Source organism: Notechis scutatus, chromosome 6 (assembly GCF_049901735.1).
Source record: "Notechis scutatus isolate UNSWTSFEM ecotype Mainland chromosome 6, rNotScu1.2, whole genome shotgun sequence".
NCBI lineage: Eukaryota > Metazoa > Chordata > Lepidosauria > Squamata > Elapidae > Notechis > Notechis scutatus.
The window spans coordinates 25,416,221-25,440,052 of NC_142014.1; the positions used below are offsets into that span (position 1 = coordinate 25,416,221).

The following is a 23,832-nucleotide window of genomic DNA, read 5'->3' on the forward strand; positions in this document are numbered from 1 at the left end:
AGCTTCGGCTTCGGCCCAAATATTATGGCAAGGCTAAGAGGGTAGGCTTCTGGCTGATTGATTATATTACCATTAATCCAAAGAAAACAATCTGTTCTTTTCACTTTCAGGTGTTTGAATATATACCTTTAAATCACCTGGACAGCCATTAGTAGCCTCAAGATTGTGCACAGTAAAAGCCACAGCCTCTTAAACAAACCTTAACCAGCCAGGGTGGATCTCTCAGCAGTAGAAAGCAAGAAGATCATTTAAGCTAGTTGGGTGGGATCCTAATTGTGGAGGGAGTTTCTTTTTTGGGGGGGTGCAGAAATCACAATTTTGTTGTGGTTACTATTGCTGTTACTTTGTGAGATGTTCCGTCCATCTAAACAGGTTGTGCCAAAGTTAGATTGCGCCTTTGTATTCTCTACTGAGACATGGAGCATTATCTCCATGGAGGATGGAGCTGGGTGGTGCTGGATCTTCTGCTTTTATTTTGCGAGTTGCTTCTTCGCTCCGCCCATGTATCATCATCATTTAACCACTCCATAATCCCTTGTGGGGTGGAGTCTGAGCAACTGAATGGAGCTAGCAGAGTGTTTAGAATAGGATAGAATAGAATTCTTTTATTGGCCAAGTGTGATTGGACACACAAGGAATTTGTCTTGGTGCAAATGCTCTCAGTGTACATAAAAGAAAAAATACATTCATCAAGAGTCGAGAATCATAAGATACAACACTTAATGATAGTCATAGGGTACAATAACCAATCAAATTATACTAAGAAACAGTCAATAAAAATCATGGCCGGATGCCCTTCCTGTCACCAATGTGGAGTTTTGTTCAGCAGATATATTCTCAGTGTGCCCAGAGAGAGAAATATCTGCCTCTACCTAGGATCGAAGTCACAGCCTTCTGATAGAGCCTCCACCTCTAGGCCACCCCACCACTTCTTTCTGCCCACATATGGGGTTATCTATTTGTCACTTAGTAACATCAAAAAAGGGGGTCTGTCTGAGATAAATTGGTTATCATAATAAATATGATCTGGTGTAACCCTTTGGGAGGAGTTGCTCAATGTAATAATTTTTGCCCTGCTAATCAACCTTTAAAAATCCTTGTTTAATAGCTACCCAACTAGGCTTCAGGTTTTCACTCTATCCAATGGGCAAATATTTGTTATATCCATATTCAGAAGGATAACCCTGTTTGTTTAGGAGTTGTGGTTAGAATGCAGTATTTGCAGGTTAACTCTGTTCACTGCCAGGAGTTCGATCCTGATTGGCTCAAGATTGGCTCAGCGTTCCTCCCTCCCTCCCTTCTTCTTTTATTCCCTTTATATTATCCTCCCTGGTGGTGCAGTGGTTAGAATGCAGTATTGCTAACTCTGCCACTGCCAGGAGTTCAATCCTGATTGGCTCAAAGTTGACTCAGCCAGCCAGCCTTCCTTCCTTCCTTCCTTCCTTCCTTCCTTCCTTCCTTCCTTCCTTCCTTCCTTCCTTCCTTCCTTCCTTCCTTCCTTCCTCTTTTATTCCCTTTCTCATTCTCCTTCCTGGTGGTGCGGTGATTAGAATACAGTATTACAGGCTAACTCTGCCCACTTCCAGGAGTTCGATCCTGACTGACTCAAGGTTGACTCAGCCTTCCATCCTTCCGAAGTTGGTAAAATGAGGACTCAGATTGTTGGGGGCAATAGACTGACGTTGTAAACTGCCCAGAGAGTGCTGTAAAGCACTATGGGATGGTATGTAAGTAAGTGCCATTGCTGTTGTTTAGGAAAATGGATAAGCTCTGTAGTAGGAATATTACCAATAGAGTCTCTGCTTCTGGAGCAAAACAAATGGACAATGGATTTGGTCAAATGGAAAACAAAGGAAAAGTTACAGATGCAGAAGATTTTGAGTGAAGGTCTGTGCCCTATGAATATTATGGTAGCAAGCAGAAAATTGTAATTAGCTAGCTAATAAAGAGGCACCTTTCTATAGTCTACTTACAAGGCACCCTAACACAAGCAAGAGCATTTTCTATTGCTGAAGAATATAAGAAGCTGCCGAATTGATCATGGAATCTTCCAGGAATAATGTTTTTCCTCTTTCTTTAACCCCATCATTATTCAGCCCTGATCACTGAGCTCCATAAGAACATCTATATAGTACATACATCATTCTATTAATATTTCCTCTTTTTTTCCAGATTTCACTGACTTTTTCCATAGTCTTTGGTGTGATTGCATACCGGATAACCTTAGCGGCCGCACTCTCCATGAGCACCAATGGGTCATCCAAGTCCAACGTGAGAGTCACCGTGACAGCGACAGCAGTCATCATAAACCTCGTGGTGATTCTAATCCTAGATGAGATTTACGGAGTTGTTGCCAAAAAATTGACCGAAATGGGTAATGCTTTTTTTTTTTTTTTTTCTGGGCATAAGCAACTTATCATAAGCAAATGTTTTCCTTCCAAGATGTTCTTTTTTACCTGATCTTATTGGTGCACCCATTTGCACTTACTAAGTTCTTGAGCATCTATGGAGATTCTCAGTCTTCCAGGTCATGGTTGTCCCAAAGGTGTTTTTTTCAAGAGGCAACTGGACTTTCTGGTTTTTCTTTGAAGACCTTTCGCTTCCCATCCAAGAAGCGTCTTCTTTTCTGAGCTGAAGAAGCTTCTTGGATGAGAAGCAAAATGTCTTCAAAGAAAAACCAGAAAGTCCAGTTGCCTCTTGAAAAGAACACCTTTGGGACAACTAAGTTTTTAAAATAGAAATGCTTGGGCAACCAAAAGGGTTCAGGATGGCCTCCATTGAACTCTTCTTCCCCAATCTTGTTGCCAAAGTTGAGTGGTCCTCAGTCCTGACATATACCAGTAACTGTCTGGGGGAAAGACCAGGTCCATACATGAAGGTCCAATTAAATTGATTGATTGATTGATTGATTTAATTTATATTGCCACCTATTCGCCCATGGTGACTCGAGGTGGCTTACACATGGAAACCATATTTAAAACAAAAAATAAAAAATAAAAATAAAATAAAAAGTAACAAAAAGAATCAAATAAATTAATAAAGTACAATAGAACAACTCCCATCCCCCACCCCGATGACAGCAGATCACATGAGCCATTTGATGGGCTCCATCCCGCTCTGGGTTCCTCAGGCCCGCTGCCAGAACCAGGTCTTCAGTGCCTTCCGGAAGAGTATTAGAGAGGGGGCCATTCTAATCTCTGAGGGGAATGATGTTCCAGAGAGAGGGAGCCACCACAGAGAAGGCCCTTCTTCTGAGTCCCACCAGGTTTATCTCGCTCAGGGATGGGACCCGCAGCATTCCCTGCCTCCCTGCTCTGATGGGTCAGGTAGATGTGACCGGCAAGAGACATTCCCTCAGATAACCCAGTCCCAATCTATGAAGGGCTTTAAAGGGGACAACCAGCACCTTGAATTGCACCTGGAAGCAAATCGGCAACCAATGCAGCTCCTACAGGAGAGGCGAAACATGTGAACACCGGGGTCTGCACAAAACCATGCGGGCCGCTGCATTTTGCACCAACTGGAGTGTCCGGATGCTCTTCAAGGGCAGCCCATGTAGAGCGCATTGCAATAATCAAAACGGGAAATGACTAGGGCATGAGTGACTGTCAGTAATTGCTACTCATGCACAGGAATCTTCTCAACTAACCTGAGCACCTGCTTAGAGTTTGATAAGGGTCAATAAAATTCAAGGGAAGTTGGACTTGGTCCACTTGTGGCTATGTAGGGATGCTAGGCTGGTTCTTCTTTTCAATACAGTCCCCAGGTTCTGCCACACGTTCTCCTACAGTGGCAAAACCCATCTTTTGTCCCTTCACATCCGGGCCTTTGCTGCTGCATCGCCTTCTGCCTTCCATTTTTGCCAGCTAATTTTCTCTCTCTTTGTGCCTTCTTCCTCTTCTCTTTGCTTTGGTCTTTTCCTTGCTTGCTTGAAATCTATTTTGAGTTTGTTCGGGTACTTCTTTTCTAAGGTGTGGGAAAAGAAGGAAAAGTTGCTCCCTGGGGATCTTGAGGATGTCATGTTCCCATGGAATGTCCCTTGTTCAGCACGTGGTCACATAGCTTCTCATCAATCAGGATCCTACTGTTGTGGCCTGTCCACCATTGGCCCCTCCAGCAGCTGAATCAGAGGAGGAGGAAGAGGCGTGGGAGTCAGGGTCAGCATCAGTGCAGCCTGGGAGCTCCGAGGGGGAAGAGGGAATGGAGTTGGCAGAGAGATAGATAGAGGTGAAGCCTGGGTTGTCTGTCAGCCCTCAGATGGAGACTCAACAGCCCCCAGGTCTGGAGGTGGCTGATGTGGAAGAAGAGGAACAGCTGGGTCCAGTACCTGACGCACGGCTGCACAGAAGGCAGAGGAGAGGAGAGCAGTGGAAATCTATGGGCCGGTCCTTGGGACAGAAGAGCCAGGTCTGGAGGTGGCTGATGAGGAAGAGGAGGAACAGTTGGGTCCAGTACCTGACGCATGGCTGCACAGAAGGCAGAGGAGAGGAGAGCAGTGGAAATCTATAGGCTGGTCCTTGGGACAGAAAAGCCATTGCTACTAGTGAGGTTCCACCCTAGCTCTGGGGATAAAAGGCAGGGGGAAGAGATGAATAGGTGTGGCAAACAATTATTCATCTTCCAGCCAGACGGACTTGTTAGCCTGTGAGAGAAACATTTTGCCAGGGCTGCAGGCATTCCTAATTAAAGGAATCTCTTGAGTTCACGTCAAAGGGTGTGTCATGTTTGTGGAGCTCGGTCAGAACACCTTCCAGCAGACTGCTGGGAATAGTGCCTTTAGTGAAGATATTTGTGACTGTGAGAGAGAAAGAGAGCAGCAAAATGAGCAAATACAAGTCAGTAAATTAACAGAAGACCTTCATCTGACACTAAAGATGAATTAATTGTACCTTACACAAGAAAAACTAATAATTCTTCTTTATTAAGATGCTTCTATAATTTTGTAAATTTTAATCCATGGATTCTGTAAAGGGGAAGTTTTAAATAGAGTAATTTATACTCCATAGTGTTTTTTTAATGAAATCAGTCTCTTTAAAAAAATAATAATAATTACATTTTACTTCAGCTGAAGGGGAGATGCAGCCCTTCCCTACCCTGTTTCAGACACCCACAGCATGAAAATTCTTGAAAAAAATAATGTCGAGAGTGGGGTTTAACTTATTATTAAATATTTGTGGCTAACACGTAAATTAAAGGCTATTGCAACGGTCTGTTAAATTATTTCTTTAAAAACCTATCATTTGTGTACACATTTGGAATGCTTTGGGAAGAAAATTATGAGAACATTTCTCAATCATGCTTTAATAAGCATGAAAATAAAATTGCTAGTGTTTTTTTTTTTTTTGGTTTTCCCAAGAAGCAGATTGCAACAATGTGCTTCTGCTCATGTAGATCCCCTTATAGGACTAGATCTTGGTGATTAGTTTTAGACAGAACAAAAAGGAAGGAATCACTTCAACTTCTCCCAATCTTCTCTGGTCCAACCATAAAAAAGAGGAGAGAGGCTGATCTAAGCTGCTTCATCCCAAGGTGTCCTTATAAATGTTCCTCAATGCACCAGGCATCCCTTCTGCCATATATTCTCATTCTTTTCTTCTCTTCATTGTTCCTTCTCATTCTTCCACTAATGGAATTCTCACTCTAAAAACCTGGGTCATAGAACCATAGAACCATGGAATCATGGAATTATAGGACCATAGAACCATGGAATCATAGAACCATAGAACCTTAGAATCTTGGAAACATAGAACCATAGAATCATAGAACCATGGAATCATGGAATCATAGAATCATGGAATCATAGAACCATAGAATCACAGAACCATAGAATCATAGAACTATGGAATCATGGAATCTTAGAACCATAGAATCATGGAATCTTAGACTCATGGAATCATGCCCCAAGAACATGGGTAGAGCAGGGCCCTCAACTGAGAAGGAGCAACCATGTCTTTGTTGGAGGTTGTTGTGGAGCTGAAGAAGAGCTGGGGTAGATGTTGGACTTCTCCCAATCTCTTCTGGTCCAACCAATGAAAGGGAGGAGGAAGGCTGATATAAGCTACTTCACCCTTATGAGTATTCCCCAATGCACCAGGCATCTCTCTTGCCATATATTCTCCTTCTTTTCTTCTCTTCATTGTTTCTTCTCATACTTCCACTAATGAATGAAAGGAATTCTCACTCTGGAAACGTGGGTCATAGAATCATAGAGCTGGAAGGGACTTTGGCGGTCTTCTAGTCCAACTCCCTCTCTAAACAGAAGTCCTTAGTTATGCCATCCTGGACCAATGATTATCCAATATTTTCTTCAGAGTAAGGCCAAAAAACAAACGTGATCCCATGAACATAGGTGGAGCAGGGCCCTCAACTGAGAAGGAGCAATTATGTCTTTGTTGAAGGTTGTCATGGAGCTGAAGAACTAGGAAAGATGTTTGACTTGGAAACAGAAGCATCCCTGTCTGAAATTGGGGGCAGGTGGGGAGGAGCAGAGAAACAGACACAACTCACATAAGATGAATTTAGGTACCACCACTTAGTCCTAGGGCCACAGAGGTCCTGAGGATTTTCTGGGTTTTCCAATGTCGTACATACAGAATCATGTGTGCCCGTTTGGTCTAGTGGTTAAGGTGCTAGGCTAGAAATCAGGAGACTGTGAGTTCAAGTCCTGCCTTAGGCCTGCAAGCCATCTAGATGACTTTGGGGAAGTCACTCTCTCACAGCCCAACTCAACCCACAGGGTTGTTATTGGGGGAAAATAAGAAGGAGAATAGAATGGAATAGACTAGACTAGAATTCTTTTTTGGCCAAGTGTGATCGGACACACAAGGCATTTGTCTTGGTGTAAATACTCTCAGTATACATAAAGAATTCATTTGTCAAGAGTCAAAAATCATAAGGTACAACACTTAATAAAAGTCATAGGGTACAATAAGCAATCAAATCATATTAGGAAATAATCAATATAAATGGTAAGGTTACAAGCAACAAAGTTACAGCCATACAGTCACAAGTGGAAGGGGATGGGTGATAAGGAGTGATGAGAAGATTAATAGTAAAAGTATTCCAGACTTTGTAAATAGTTGTACAGTGTTGAGGGAATTATTCGTTTAGCAGAGTGATGGCGTTCGGGAAAAACTGTCCTTGTGTGTAGTTGTTCTGGTGTGCAGTGTTCTATAACGTCGTTTTGAGGGAAGGAGTTCCAACAGTTTATGTCCAGGATGTGAGGGGTCTGTAGATATTTTCACAGCCCTCTTTTCATTCTTTATGTTTGCCACCTTGACTTATACAGTAATAAAGGTGGGAAATAGTAAAATAAAAAACAAATAAAATAAAATAAAAACAAATATAATAAAATAAAATGAAAACAAAATAAAATAATAAAATAAAATAATAAAATAAAATAAAAAATAAGTGTTTAGTTTGTGCAAACTAAGTGTGAAGCCAGCAATTAATCTTGTATAGCTTGTAAAAGCACATGCCATGTCTTGTTGGAGGCTGGTATCGAGACACCTTCATTCCCTGCAAAATCTTTTCTTTTCCAGAATAAAATGAAATTAGGATTCTTTGAATGACAGTATATAGCTTGACTGAGTCAGAGTATGACTTTTCGAAATCCAGACTCTGTATTTTCCTGGAAACTGCAAAACTATCATTGCTTTGTTTGTATCACTGGCATGAGTAACGCTTAACAAGTTTTCTTTCCTTCATGTTTTCTTCATGGCAGAGGTTCCCAAAACAGAAAAAACATTTGAGGAGAGGTTAATTCTGAAGGCTTTCCTGCTGAAATTTGTAAATTCCTACGCGCCCATTTTTTACGTGGCATTTTTTAAGGGAAGGTAAGTTGGATCAGATTTAATAGCATTTGGTTTTAATACATGGCCCCAGTTTGGCTTGTTATTGTTGTGATAGTTTTACTATGTGATGCTCATGGGCAGGGGTGGGATTCTACCTGGTCAGTCTGGTTCTATAGAACCGGTTGTTATGATTCTGCGCAGTTCAGAGAACCGGCAAATTGCTCCACTGGCTGGCCCCGCCCCACCCCGCCCCACCCTGCCCACTCACTCCTTACCTTGCATGAGCACTTGCCTGCAATTTTTCCTTTTTCCCCCCCGACCATCAGTTGTTTTGCTGTACTGGGAGATTTAGATTTAAATCATTGGATTTCTTGCTTTCTAGCTAATCTAAAAGCAGAGCTTAACCTTCCTTAGGACTGAAGCTTCTATTTTTCAGTGCAGACTCAGGTAGCAAATTGCAGAATGGTAGATCTCTGAGTGAATCTGTGATTCTGTGAGCAATTCACTCTGTCTGTCTGCTTTGCCTGATTTTGGGTAAAAGTTGCTCTTTTTTATAAAAAATTCATTATTTACATACATGGTATGTTGTGAGTTAATTTTGTGAATTTGCTTGTAAGCAAATTATATATATGACAGACTCAGGCAATAGATTGCAGAATGGTAGATCTCTGAGTGAATCTGTGATTCTGGGAGCAACTCAATCTGCCTGCCTGCTTTGCCTGGTTTTGGGAAAAAGCTGCTCTTTCTTTTATAAAAAAATTCAATATTTACATAAATATTTGATATTTACATACAAGCCACGCCCAGCCAGTCACATGACTGCCAAGCCAACCCACAAATTAGGCCATGCCCACAGAACCGGTTGTTAGGAAATTTGAATCCCACCCCTACTCATGGGGTTGTAGGTTTTAACTGCATTTATAGTACCGGTAGTCCTAGGCTTACGACCACAAACGAGCCCAAAATTTCCACTAAGCAAAGACAGTTGTTAAGTGAGCGTTGCTCAATTTTAAGACCTTTTTCCCCACAGTTGTTAAGCAAATCACTGCAGTTGTTAAGTGATGCGTGTGGATATTAAAAGAATCTGGATTCCACCATTGATGTTGCTTGTCAGGAGCTAGCTGGGAAAGTTATAAAGAGTGATGATCTGACAGGCAGCTGTCATAATTACAGGCACCTGATTTTTTTTATCCCATGACTGTAGGGAGTTGTCACAATTCTAAGTGTGAAAAACCAGCCATACATCACCTTTTTTTCCTGTGCCATTGTAACTTTCACCAGGCCAAAAGTCTGTGGAGATTCTCAGTCATCCAGGACAGGTCATGGTTGTCCCAAAGGTGCTTTTCAAGAGGCAGCTGGACTTTCTGTTTTTTTCTTTTGAAGATGTTTTGCTTCTCATCCAAGAAGCTTCTTCAGCTCTGACAGAATAGCTGGGAATGTAAGGATTTATATACCTTGCAGACAGCTGGCCATTTGCATCCTTCCCTCTAAAAGGAAGGAATATAGAAATATAAAGGAGTATAAATATATAAATGAAGGAATATAGGAATATAAAGGAATATAAATATATATACACTGCTCAAAAAAATAAAGGGAACACTTAAACAACACAATGTAACTCCAAGTCAATCACACTTTTGTGAAATCCAGCTGTCTACTTAGGTAGCAACACTGATTGACAATCAATTTCACATGCTGTTGTGCAAATAGAATAGAAAACAGGTGGAAAGAATAGGCAGTTAGCAAGACATCCCCAATAAAGGAGTGGTTCTGCAGGTGGTGACCACAGACCACATCTCAGTTCCTATGCTTTCTGGCTGATGGTTTGGTCACTTTTGAATGCTGGTGGTGCTTTCACTCTAGTGGTAGCATGAGACGGAGTCTACAACCCACACAAGTGGCTCAGGTAGTGCAGCTCATCCAGGATGGCACATCAATGCGAGCTGTGGCAAGAAGGTTTGCTGTGTCTGTCAGCGTAGTGTCCAGAGCATGGAGGTGCTACCAGGAGATAGGCCAGTACATCAGGAGACGTGGAGGAGGCCGTAGGAGGGCAAAAACCCAGCATCAGGACCGCTATCTCTGCCTTTGTGCAAGGAGGGACAGAAGGAGCACTGCCAGAGCCCTGCAAAATGACCTCCAGCGGGCCACAAATGTGCATGTGGCTGCTCAAATGGTCAGAAACAGACTCCATGAGGTTGGTATGAGGGCTCGACATCCACAGGTGGGGGTTGTGCTTACAGCCCAACACTGTGCAGGACGTTTGGCATTTGCCAGAGAACACCAAGATTAGAAAATTCGCTACTGGTGCCCTGTGCTCTTCACAGATGAAAGCAGGTTCACACTGAACACGTGTGATAGACGTGACAGGGTCTGGAGACGCCATGGAGAACGTTCTGCTGCCTGCAACATCCTCCAGCATGACCGGTTTGGCAGTGGGTCAGTAATGGTGTGGGGTGGCATTTCTTTAGGGGGCCGCACAGCCCTCCATGTGCTCACCAGAGGTAGCCTGACTGCCATTAGGTACCAAGATGAGATCCTCAGACCCCTTCTGAGACCATATGCTGGTGTGTTTGGCCCTGGGTTCCTCTTAATACACGACAATGCTAGACTTCATGTGGCTGGAGTGTGTCAGCAGTTCCTGCAAGATGAAGGCATTGATGCCATGGACTGGCCCGCCCGTTCCCCAGACCTGAATCCAATTGAGCACATCTGGGACATCATGTCTCGCTCCATCCACCAATGGCACGTTGGACCACAGACTGTCCAGGAGTTGGGGGATGCTTTAGTCCAGGTGTGGGAGGAGATCCCTCAGGAGACCATCCGCCACCTCATCAGGAACATGCCCAGGCGTTGTAGGGAGGTCATACAGGCACGTGGAGGCCACACACACTACTGAGCCTCATTTTGACTTGTTTTAAGGACATTACATCAAAGTTGGATCAGCCTGTAGTGTTTTTTTCCACTTTAATTTTGAGTGTAACTCCAAATCCAGACCTCCATGGGTTGCTAAATTTGATTTCCATTGATAATTTTTGTGTGATTTTGTTGTCAGCACATTCAACTATGTAATGAACAAAGTATTTAATGAGAATATTTCATTCATTCAGATCTAGGATGTCTTATTTTTGTGTTCCCTTTATTTTATTTTTGAGCAGTGTATAATATATATATATATAATATATATAAATACATAAAGGAATATAAATCCTTCCATTCCCCACTATTATGCCAGAGCTGAAGAAGCTTCTTGGATGAGAAGCAAAACTTCTTCAAAGAAAAAACTAGGAAGTCCAGTTACCATCTGAAAAAAGCACCTTTGAGACAACCATGAAACTGAGTGACTGAGAATCTCTTCAGACTTTTAGCTATACAATTTGGGATGAACACCCTTGGAATGGTGTGGGAGTAGGAATGGATTTCCAGAGGAAAAAAATTGCAGACTACAGGAACCAGGAGCACCACTCAGGTGACCCTGAGGACACAGATACACCTCCAAGTGGCCTCATTGACTCTCTAAAAGTATGCAAATGACCATCTATCTGCAAGGAATATAAATCCTTCCATTCCCCACCATCCTGCCATAGCTGAAGAAGCTTCTTGGATGAGAAGTGAAACGTCTTCAACAGAAAAACAAAAGGAAAGTCCAGTTGCCTCCTAAAAAAGCACCTTTGAGTTTCAACAGGCCACTAAACGGGTGGCTGAATACCACCTCTGCATCCGTGGGATGCAGGCTGTACACGAAACCACACCCCCTTCCGGTCAGTGGAAAAATCTCTCTCCAAGGAACCAGTCCCTGGTGCCCAAAAGGTTGGGGGCCACTGGGTAAGGCCTTGGGCCAGTCCCCTTCTCTCAGCCCTAGGAAGGTGGCAATGGCACATCCCTTCGGGAAAAACCTCGCCAAAAAACTTGCAGAGATGGTCTGTGAATCGGACCCAACTGGACCCAAGGGGGAAAAAAAAACCAAATTGCAAAAGTTTTGTCCATCAAACAGATCTTTGCATATCCTGATCTTTCTTTCCCAAAGTGTCCGGGGGGGGAGGGAGAGGAGGCTGGGGAAGAAAAAAGGGAAGAATCACACACTTGGAGGAACTGCAGTTCACCCCCAGGCATGTGCTGTTTAGTGTGTGTGTGGAGGGTGTTTCTTGGATCCATCCTAGCCCGCCGGGAGAATCAGAGAAACCTTTCTCTTTCCATCCGCCGAATTCCTGGCATCGTCTTCCTTAAGGACATGAAATGTGCATGGGGTTTTCGTGCCAAGCAGAAAGCGGACTGCCTTTGTTTTCCATGCCAGATATCTTGGGAGGTCTGAAAATGTCACCAAGTGGGCACGTGGCCATCCACAAATTCTCCTTTATTTTTATTTTTTATTTTATTTTTATGGGCAGCCCCATTGAAAGTCTGAGCTGCAGAGCTACACCTGGGCTTTAGTTTTCAGATAACAGATAATCACAGTTGGAAGAGACCTTGTAGGCCATCTAGTCCAACCCCCCGCCCAAGCGGGAGACCCTACACCATTTCTGACAAATGGCAGCCCAGTCTCTTCTTAAAGGTCTCAAGTGATGAAGCTCCCACAACTTCCAAGGGCAACTTCTGTTCCATTGGTTGATTGTTCTCACTGTCAGAAAGTTTCTCCTTATTTCCAGGTTAAATCTCTCCTTGTTCAGTTTCCATCCATTATTCCTTGTCTGGCCTACTGGAGCTTTAGAAAATCGCTTGACCCCTTCCTCTCTGGGGCAGCCCCTCAAATATTGGAAGACTGCTATCTCCCCTGGTCCTTCTCTTTACTAGACTAGCCAAGCCCAGTTCCTGCAACCGTTCGTTGTATGTTTTAGCCTCCAGTCCCCTAATCATCCTGGTTGCTCTTCTCTGTACTTTTTCTAGAGTCTCAAAATCTTTTTTATAGCATGGTGACCAAAACTGGATGCAGTACTCTAGATGTGGTCTTACTGAGGCTTTATAGAGTGGTATTAGTTCTTCCCTTGATCTTGATTGTATCCCTCTGTTAATACAATTTAGGATTGCATTAGCTTTTTTTGGCAGCTGCTGCACACTGCTGGCTCATAATTAGCTGGTTGTCCACTAAGACTCCGAGATCCCTCTCACAGTTACTGCTATTGAGCCTGGTTTCACCCAGTCTATATGTGTACTTTTGGTTTTTCTTGCCTAAGTGCAGGACTTTACTTTTCTCTATATTGAATTTCATTTTGTTAGATAGGGCCCAGTGTTCTAGTCTGTCAAGATCCATCTGGATCTTGAGCCTGTCTTCTTGGGTGTTAGCTATTCCTGCCAGCTTAGTATCATCTGCAAATTTGGTAAGTTTCCCTTCTATTCCCTCATCTAAGTCGTTAATGAAGATATTTTCCAGGGTGGACATCTGCTTTGGAGGATGAGGAGTTTCCTTTCCTTGCCAGAAACGCTGTGCTTAAATCAGGCTTCCAAACCATTCTAGGTTTTCCTTCTTTGAAAAACCTGTTAAAATCATCCTCTTCAATTTGCCCAGTAAAGGAGCAACAGGATTTTGGCAGAATCACGGTCAGAAAAACCAGACAGGAGGCTGCAGGGGATCCTGGGAAGTGATGGATGCACCTGTAAAAAAAAGCCTAGAATCTTACATCACTGTTCCCAAAAATTTTCCCCAGGGGTTTCTACCTGCAGATGTCCCTGTTTCCCCACAAAGTTTGCTTGCTTGCAAAAAATTGAGGGTTTGCAGCAGGCTGCCTCCCCTAATGGAAATAGCTGCTGGGATAAACAGAAAGACTTGGCCCACTGTTTTTTAAAAACATGTCTATGGAGATTCTCAGTTATCCTGGTCATGGTTGTCCCACAGGTTCTTTTTTTCAGGAGGCAACTGGACTTTCTGGGTTTTGTTTTTTCTTTGAAGACATTTCACTTCTCATCCAAGAAGCTTCTTCAGCTCTGGCAGGATAGTGGGGAAAGGAAGGATTTATTATTCCTTGCAGACAGCTGGTCATTTGCATCCTTTTAGACGGTCGTTGAGGCCACTTGGAGGTTTATCTGTGTCCTCAGGGTCACCTGAGTGGGGCTCCTGGTTCCTGTAGTCTGCAGTTTTTTTCCCCTCTGGAAATCCATTCCTACTCCCACACCATTGCAAGGGTGTTCATCTCAAATTGTATGGCTAAAAGTTTGTAGAGATTCTCCGTCATCCAGGTCATGGTTATCCCAAAGGCGCTTTTTCAGGAGGTAACTGGACTTTCTCGGTTTTTTCTTTGAAGTCATTTCACTTCTCATCCAAGAAGCTTCTTCAGCTCTGGCAGGATGGTGGAGAATGGAAGGATTTATACTATGCGTTTATGTTTTTTAAAAAACCACTTTTCTTTTATAGAAGTATATAATCACGGGTGTATTTTTCTGTTACTGATTTCTCTCGTATATCTGTTTGTCCTCAGGTTTGTGGGGCGCCCTGGGCAGTATGTCTACATGTTTGCTGGTTACCGAATGGAAGAGGTAATTGCCCATACAGGTAGTCCTTGACTTACAGCTGTTCATTTAGTGTCCATTCGAAGTTTGCAACGGCACTGAACAAAGTGACTCAAAACCAGAGGTGGTTATTCATCCAGTTCTGACCAGTTCTAGAGAACCGGTAGCGGAAATTTTGAGTAGTTCAGAGAACCGGCCAATACCACCTCTGACTGGCCCCACCCTCATCTATTCTCCGCCTCCCATTGAGTCCCAGCTGATTGGCTGGGTCTTTTTTGGTTGCCCTGCAGAGGAGAATGGAGCTGGAAAGCAGGTTAGTGGGGTGGGGAGGGAATGGAGATTTGGCAGTATCCTTCCCCTGCCACGCCCACCAAGCCATGCCATGTCCATCAAGCCACGCCCACAGAACCGGTAGTAAAAAAATTTGAATACCACCACTACTTAAAATCATTTTTCACATGCAGTACCCCCCCCCTATCTTCACTTGATCAAAATTCAGATGCTTTGGCAACTGACTCATTTTTATGACGGTTGCAGCGTCCCAGGGTTAATGTGATCCCCTTTTGCAGGCTTCTGATGAGCAAAGTCAATGGGGAAAGCCGGATACCCTTAACAACCGTGTTAGTAACTTAACATCTTCAGTGATTCACTTAACAACTGTGGCAGGAAAGGTCGTAAAATAAGGCAATACTCACTTATGAACTGTCCTGTTTAGCAACATAAATGTTGGGCTCAGTTGTGGTCATACATCAAGGACTAATCTTCTACGCTGAACATTTTTTTTGTTAAAATCTATCTGAACTTTCATGGCACTGCTGCGATCCCTGAGGTTATAATTTCCAAACCTTGTGGTTAGCATTATGTGACCAGCGTAATGTCAGAAACATCATCGGAATTAAAATTAAATTAAATTAAAATACTCACTGAAATTGATTGACAATTGACTCAAACCCCCCCCAAATTGGTCTTTTTTTCTTCTTCTTCTTTTCTAGTCTTTCCAGTCATTTCTGGCTTCTCTAGAACTATTTCAGCAAGAAAAACGCTATAGAAACATGAAAAATACCCAGCATAATGCATGACTTGAATTGTATCTCATCTGTTTTCCCCAACCCTATTAAGCATAATTATGGGGATCATGAGAGGCACTTGGTAGTAGTGGTTAAAGCACCAGGCTAGGTACCACATAGCCACAACATGGCACAACACAGGAGAACAAAACCATCAGGATTAGATTCAGCTGTCCATCTGAATTTAAAAGACAAAGGCCGCTCTATTGAAGACAACAAGGACCACATTTTCTACAGAGAGGACCACTGGTTTGAAAGAGGGGTCAAAAGGTCATCTATATCAAACGCAAAAGTGCTTTTTTTCCAAGAGGCAACTGGACTTTCTTGTTTTTCTTTGAAGACATTTCGCTTCTCATCCAAGAAGCTTCTTCAGCTCTGACTGGGGTTTTGGTGTCCACACCCAGACACGCACTGAGCAATGTGGTATGTGCAGTACATTGCAGTGAGCCACATGCAGAGCTGTACATTTGGGGAAACAAAACGCATGGCACAACACAGGAGAACAAACCCACCAGGACAAGATTCAGAAGTCCATCTGCAGGTTTGAAAGAGGGGTCAAAGAGGCCAATCTATGTCAAAATTGGAGCCCTCTCTCCACAAAGGGGGAGGGATATGACATCTTCCATCTCCAGACTACAACACAGTCCTGTGATGACCCAGGGTGGGATACAAAAGCAACAAAGTCACAAAAACAGGTGAAGTCCCTTCAACTTGGCTTCAGAGCTCCAATTATCATTGACTGGGGGAAAAAACTCCTCCACAAACAGTTGTGAAAAGGAAGAAATTCCATTCAAACTCAAAATACATATAAATTATAAATAGAAAGAACAACACAAACCACACTGAAGCGATTACAAGGCAGGATAAGGGCTTGAAGATGTCCACAGATATCGGAATACACTCACTGGGAAGGATGCCAAAACTCAGATAAGAACTGAAAGACTAGAATTATTTCACACTTTGCTTCCAGCACTGGGCCATGGGCAGTTTGTCCTTTTAAACAACCCTCAAAACTGCAGCCCATGAAGGGGATCAGGGCCCCTTCCTCCCCCGGAGACCACGCCAATCACGTTTCTCCCTTATCCTCTCCTCCCTGTGTGCCCTAGGATGAAGAGGGGATGGGCCTGGGTCTTCTTCTGAATGCCCATCCAGCCTGTGCCCTTCCCCAGTTTCCTCCACAACATCCAGAGCCACACTCCCACTCCCTGTCGGCTGTTCCTCCTTTCCCTCGGAGTCAGACTCCAACAGGGGCATGACACAGTCCTTTCAGCAGTTCCAAGAAAGCTCCACACCCATTTGCACCACTCGGGAAACACAAATAAACCTCCAGGCGGCCTCAACAACTCTCCAAAAAGAACGCAAATGACCAGCTGCCTGCAAGGAGTATAAATCCTTCCATTCCCCACCATCCAGTCAGAACTGAAGAAGCTTCTCGGATGAGAAGCGAAATGTCTTCAAAGAAAAAAAACCCAGAAAGCCCAGCTGCCTCTTGAAAAAGCACCTTTTGGTTAGTTTGGGATTGTGATGCTTTTAGTTAGACTTAGGTGTTGCATATACACTGCCAGGAGATTGTTGTGTCTGATTCTCATGTCTCCCTGTGTGTTTCTTGCCCATTGCAGTGTGCCCCTGGGGGATGCTTGATGGAACTTTGCATCCAGCTCAGCATCATCATGTTGGGGAAACAGCTGATTCAGAATAATATATTTGAAATAGGCGTCCCGTAAGTATTTCAGCTGCTCTCTCTCTCTCTTTTTTCTGTGCCACAAGACTGGAAACATTAGCATGCAGTGTGGGTGGGCCTGGTGGCACAATGGTTAGAATGCAGTATTGCAGGCAAACTCTGCCCACCACCTAGAGTTCAATCCTGCCTGGCTCAAGGTTGACTCAGCCTTCCATCCTTCCGAGGTCGGTAAAATGATGACCCAGATTGTTGGGGACAAGAGGCTGATTCTGTAAACCACTTAGAGAGGGCTGCAGAGCACTGTGAAGCAGTCTAAAAGTCTAAATGTTATTTTCCTTCCTTCCTTCCTTCCTTCCCTCCTTCTTCCCTTTCTCATTCTTCTTCCTGGTGGCACAGTGGTTAGAATGCAGTATTACAGGCTGACTCTGCCCATTGCCAGCAGTTCAATTCTCACTGGCTCAAGGTTGACTCAGCCTTCCATCCTTCCGAGGTGGGTAAAATGAGGACCCAGATTGTTGGGGGCAATAGGCTGAGTCTGTAAACTGCTTAGAGAGGGCTGTAAAGCTCTGTAAAGTGGTATATAACCCTAAATATTTTCCTTCCTTCCTTCCTTCCTTCCTTTCTCATTCTCCTTCCTGGTGGTGCAGTGGTTAGAATGCAGTATTGCAGGCTGACTCTGCCCACTGCCAGGAATTTGATTCTCACTGGCTCAAGGTTGACTCAACCTTCCATCCTTCCAGGGTCGATAAAATGAGGACCCAGATTGTTGGGGGCAAGAGGCTGACTCTGTAAACCACTTTGAGAGGGCTGTAAAGCACTATGAAATGGTATACAGGTAGTCCTCAACTTACAATGGTTCACTTAGTGACCATTCAAAGTTACAATGGCACTGAAAAAAAGTGATTTACGGCCGTTTTTCAGTTACGATCTTTGAAGCATCCCCATGGTCGTGGGATGAAAATTCAGATGCTTGGCTACCGGTTCACACTTATGACCGTTGCTGTGTCCCAGGGTTATATATGATTGCCTTTTACGACCTTCTGACAAGCAAAGTCGATGGGGAAGCCAGATTCACTTAACAACCAGGTTACTGACTTATCCACTGCAGTGATTCACTCAATGACTGTGGAAAGAAATGCGCTAAAATGGGTCAAAACTCCCTTAACAAACAGAAATTTTGGGCTCAATTGTGGTCGTAAGTCGAGGACTACCAGTATAAGTTCAAGTGCTATTGCCATTGCCCTTTTTGTGGGTTCGGAGGCCTGGACCATTGGCTGCCCTCAATGATACAGATAGTCCTCGATTTAACAAGTGAATTATATGGTGGTTAAGCGAATTTGTTCTGGCCCAGGCTTCGTCAAACATAACGAAACACGAGCTTGTTTGAACAGCAAAACCTATTTTAATGCAACACTGAGAATTACTTTCATTTCCAGCAGAACTAATTATAAACAGTTCCCCAAGATAAGCCCATGCTTGTCAGTGCTGGGGAATGCTGCCAAAAACAGAAGTCTCCAAAGTAATTAGAACAGAACCCACCCAAAGTATCAGAAAAAAACAACCAGAGTACGCAGAGCTTCGAAGGACTTGGAATCTATTGAATTACTTTGCTTCCTGCAAAGAGTTCGTCATTGAGGTCTGACTTTTATCCCTTATGAGAGGGGCAGTCACCTCCCAGCCTTACTCCCAAGTTGTCCCTTCTGCTTCAGCCGCTCTCGCCTTCTAGCAGCTCTGCGCACGCACACACTGGGAACAGGCTCCCCTGGGTCCTCTGCCTCACTGCTGCCAGACTCCAAAGGCTCCAAAGGCAACACCCTACTCCCAGATGATCCTGGTCCCATCCCTGCATCGCACACAGGACCCTCGTCCAAGTCCTCTCCAGACTCCCGGACTGGTCCCCTTTCTTCCTCACTGTCCAATTCTGCTGCCATCTGCATTGGCTGCCGTGAACTACAACACGAATCTGATTTGACTTAGAAGCTCCTAGGAAGGTTGCAAATGATACTCCCACTATACCCGGCAATGCTACAACCATGGTTTGCAGGGTGCCATGGTGGCATAGTGGTGAGACTGCGGTACTGCAGGCTACTTCTGCTGACTGCCGGCTGCCTGCAATTTGGCAGTTCGAATCCCACCAGGCTCAAGATTGACTCAGCCTTCCACCCTGCTGAGGTGGGTAAAATGAGGACCCAGATTGTTGGGGGCAATAGGCTGACGTTGTAAACCGCTTAGAGAGGGCTGTAAAGCCCTATGAAGCTGTATATAAATCTGAGTGCTATTGCAATTGCTATCCTAAATACGGTTCTGTCCTAGGCCTCACCCAAAAGCACTCAGTCAATTCGAAGTCCCGGCAAAAACCTCTTCATTTACAATACTGTGAATTAGTTTATTCACAGTCAGCCAATGGCTTGGCACACATTCACGCAAAGGTGGACTAATTATCTCCGACTGATAGCAATCCTGGAATGCTGCCCAGTGAACAGTTCCACACTCACTCTTGGCAGGGAGACCTGAGAAAACCCACAATGCTGGGACAAACACACGACCAAAACAAGCAAGTTGTTTCCTGCAAAAGCCCCCTCCCCTTTTGCTCCTCCTTTAATCCTGATGGGAGGGGGCCATTCATCATCCACCTGTGGCCTTGCTCCCACGTCGACCCTGAATCCTTAATTGCTCCTTTCTTTTAGCAGCTCTGTGCGTGCGCAGGCTGGGAACTGGTTCCAACTGCTCCCCAGCCTCACGGCTGTCTGAGCCCGAAGGTAGCTGATGACTGTCAACCTGCCCTGGCCCCATCTCTGCCTCTGATGCAGAACCCTCGTCCGAGCCCTCCTCAGCCTCCAAGACTGGCCCAGGTTCCTCCCCAACCTCCTCACTACTGTCCGACTCTGCTGCCAGCTCTGCCAACCGTCGGCGGGTCACAACAAATACACGCCATTTGCCAAGTGCCCGAATTTGGACCACATAACTATGTGGATGCTGCAAGGGTTTTAAGTGTGAGAACCGCTCATAAATCCTTTTTTTTTTTTTCCAGTGCCATTGTAGCCTTGAATGGCCACTAAATGAATGCTTGGTGTGATGACCTGGGGCATGGCACAAAGGCAACACAGTCAGATAATCAATAAGAGTCTCTTGATTATCTCCAACTTTGCCCCCAATGTCCAGGTTACCTTCTGGCTGGAGAAAAACTCTCCCGGGAACAGCCTTTGACTGCAGAAAATTAGCTCCAAAACATGGTCAACACAAACTGTAACTTTAAGTCCAATCAAGCCAAACTGAAGTACTTAGTTTGGCAGGGCAGGAGCGAGAATTTCAGACTTGAAGGCACGGCAAAACTCACACGATTGGGAAGATGCCAGGAACACATATAAGCTACGACAACACAGGATAAAGTCATGTTTGCTCCCAGCAGCCTGCCATATGCAGCCTATCCACATGCAGCCTGCCACACTCAGCCTGCCTTTATCAACTGTCTTCCCAGCTGCAGCTAATGAAGGGTATCAGGGCCCTTTCCTCCCCCATAAGCCACGCAACCCACGTTGCTCTCGTCTTCATTCCTCCCTGTGTGCCCTAGGATGAAGAGGGGGTGGGCCTGGGTCTTCCTCTGAACTCTCTCTCCCTTGTTCTACCTCTTCCCTGCTCTGCCCAGCCGGACTTTGCCCTTCCCCAGCCTCCTCCCCAGCCAACGGAGCCACACTCCCATTCCCTTTCAGCTGTTCATCTTCCTCCTTGGATTCAGACTCTGACAGGTGCATGACAGCTTTGTAAGTCAAGGACTACCTATACATACACACCTAAATGCATACATCCCTGTGAGCTTTCTCCTGGAATTCTCAAGAGAAGGGTGGTTACCATTATTAAAAAAAAATGGATCATTTTCATGAATTGTTCCCCTCTGAATCACCTGATTTAATTTCTCGAGATGCTTTAAAAAAAATGACCGCATGAAAGGAAGCAGAGTAAAAGTGTATTATTGGAAGACTTTCAAAAGGACATCCGCGTCAGTGGATTTTAAAAGCACACACACACACACACACACACACACACACGCACATGCACACGCACACACACACGCACACAAAGAAAGAAAGCTGGGGCTTTCTAAATCACAAACGGTAAGAATTAGCCTGTATCTGTGGTGCCAGATGGCACAGAGAGAGAGAGAGAGTGTGTGTATGTGAGAGAGAGAGGGAGAGAGAGTGCAAAGCTCTGTCGTGCACAAAGTCCCTTAAAAATAGAATGATTTCCCCCTTCAATTGAGTTAATGGCGTGCTGTTTTACATTTCCAGGAAATTAAAGAAACTGTTGCGTAAACTAAAAGACGACAGGTCGGAGGAGAAGGAAAGCCATCCAGATCCATCTAAGCAGCCTCAGCAATGGGAGCTGGATTACGCCTTGGAGCCATACACGGGGCTGACCCCGGAGTACATGGAAATGAGTAAGACTGGGCCGCCCATAAATCCCTCTTCGCTTTCCCTCAAAACCTGCTTGTCCAAGATTTAAGACATCCCCGACTTCCCTTTGTCGTAACTCCCCAGTGTCAGGCTGTCCAAAAAAACGCATCCTTCGTACTGTATGTGCGATAAACAGTTCTGTTGGACGCTTACCTTCTGGAGCGTGGAGGGTAGAAGCTCCTAGAGGCAGAAGGCTCAATTGATTTCATTTGATCTGATGATCTTAGATCAGGGGTGTCAAACTCAAGTCCCGTGGGCTGGATTCTGCCCATGAGGTAATTATATCTGGCCCACGGGACCAGCCTGGAAATAGCAAAGGACCAGCCCGTGGTACCTCTGGCAGCCAAAATGGGCTACCAGAGGGACGCTCATGCCAGTGGTGCAATTCAAAAAATTTTTTACTAACAGTTCTGTAGACGTAGCTTGGTGGGCGTGGTGTGGCTTGGTGGGCATGGCAGGGGAAGGATACTGCAAAATCCCCATTCCCGCCCCATCCCACTAACCTGCTTTCCAGCTCCGTTCTCCTGTGCAGGGCAACCAAAGAAGACCCAGCCAATCAGCTGGGACTCGGGAGGTGGAGAATAGATGGGGGCGGGGCCAGTCAGAGGTGGGATTTGCCAGTTCTCCAAACTACTCAAAATTTCCGCTACCGCTTCTCCAGAACTGGTCAGAACCTGCTGAATATCACCTCTGGCACATGCCTCCCCCCTGTGTCCCATTTTCAGCCTGGGTAGCCTGTAGCCCTCTGCTGGCCGAAACAGGGCATGGGGGAACACGCGAGCCCCCTCCCCGTGACACATTTTGGGCGGCAGGGTGCTGCAGGAGGCATCCATCTCATCTCCCTCCCCTCCACTGGCCCACAGAGAAGAACTACAATGCTGATCTGACCCTCGAAGAAATCCAGTTTGACACCCCTGCCTTAAATCAACCTTCAACATCCTGTTGAAGAAGGAGGCTGGGATCTCTGGTTCTTGTAGTAGAAGGTGGCCTTCAGATTCCCCTATTCCTTTTAAGATCAGTGTATCTCAACCTTCACAACTTGTAAGACATGTGGACTTCAAATCCCAGAATTCCCCAACCAAAATTCTGGGAGCAGAAGTCCACCCATCTTAAAGTTGAAGTCCACACATCTTAAAGCTGCAGGTGAGAAACCTGTTTTAGATGTGTCTAACAAAGAAGAATAAACAGCCCTATGATTTTCCTTGGCCGTTTGAATGAAGGAGAGCGGTTCAGTATAACTGGGATCCATTTTGCTTCTGCACTAAAAATATCTGTCTGTTTCTTTTCATTCTTTTTTTTACAGAATTAAAATTCTTATTTATAGGGTCCTTGGTGCTCTCTGAGCTTGGTTGTTTTCTTGCAGATGTTTCATTACCCAATGAAGTAACATCATCAGTGCTAGAGGGAGTGGGATTTGCTCTCAGTTTATATACCAGTGGTTTGCCCTCTCAATGTTGATGGGAGTGTTCTTGTTGGTTCCTTGATTAAGCTGTTGTTTACTGTTTGTTTGTTGCCTGAGTTGGCAGTTCCTTAATTGGATTTTTGTTTACTGCTTAATTATTGATCTAGTATTAATCTTGATATTAAACTTGCATATCTTGTTGTTGATTGCTGGTGAGGAAGCATTTTGGTCTTTTTGTTTCTTTTTTATTTTATTTTATTTTTATCTCTTTTGAATGATATGTAGATGTTGTTTTATCCCTATGTATCTGTTGATGGCTGATTTGTCTGAGTGCCAGGCAGCACAAGTTCTAAATATTTTGAAATATATATATATATTCCTGAGGTACTTTTCAGAGGAAAATTACCCCTGAGGGTTTTTTAATGTCATGTTTCAGCAGCGGATGGCATTAATATAAATATAATGTAAGACTTGTTTTGACATTTTGTGAGGAACTGTCAGAAACATGTGTCTTTTTATGGCACACCTTTTCTTTCCTTTTGTGTGTGTGGCTTTTTGGCCAGAAGACAAGGAGGTGAGGTATTCTGCTGGGGATCTGTGCCAGAGCAAATAAAATTTGGCAAATGTTGCAAATGTTCTCCTTTGGAAATCCTACATATTTTAAACATCTGTCTTTATATTGTTCTCAGGGCAAATGTCTACTAATAATCTTCCATTAATTGAGTAAAAGTTCTCTTCAGGTCAAACAGGTAGTTTATGCTGGAAGGCATTAATTCCGCTCAATAACTGCTTGAAATCAAAGTGTTAATTACCTAATTCTCCAAACTTGGGAGATAGTTTAAAGTCCATCTCACCATTGTCAGGAAAATAGCAAGGGAAGCACCTTTTGGGAACAAGGAAGCTTCTAGCCAACACAGTACCTGCTAGCCCAGTGGTCACCAACCAGTGGGCTGGGGACCATTAGTGATCCGTGAGAAAATGTTGGTGGTCCGCTTCTTTC

General features: G+C 44.3%; 1 protein-coding gene across 2 annotated transcripts in view; it reads left to right on the plus strand.

Annotated features, from left to right (window-relative positions):
• ANO2 (anoctamin 2) overlaps positions 1-23,832 on the plus strand; it is a 178,184-nt gene that overhangs the window by 130,900 nt on the left and 23,452 nt on the right. For both annotated transcript variants that reach the window (XM_087967719.1, XM_026679288.2), the window contains 5 exons: positions 2,173-2,374; positions 7,724-7,835; positions 14,201-14,258; positions 16,918-17,018; positions 21,266-21,414. In XM_087967719.1, the coding sequence (XP_087823845.1) occupies positions 2,173-2,374; positions 7,724-7,835; positions 14,201-14,258; positions 16,918-17,018; positions 21,266-21,414 (622 nt within the window). The remainder of the gene's footprint in view (positions 1-2,172; positions 2,375-7,723; positions 7,836-14,200; positions 14,259-16,917; positions 17,019-21,265; positions 21,415-23,832) is intronic.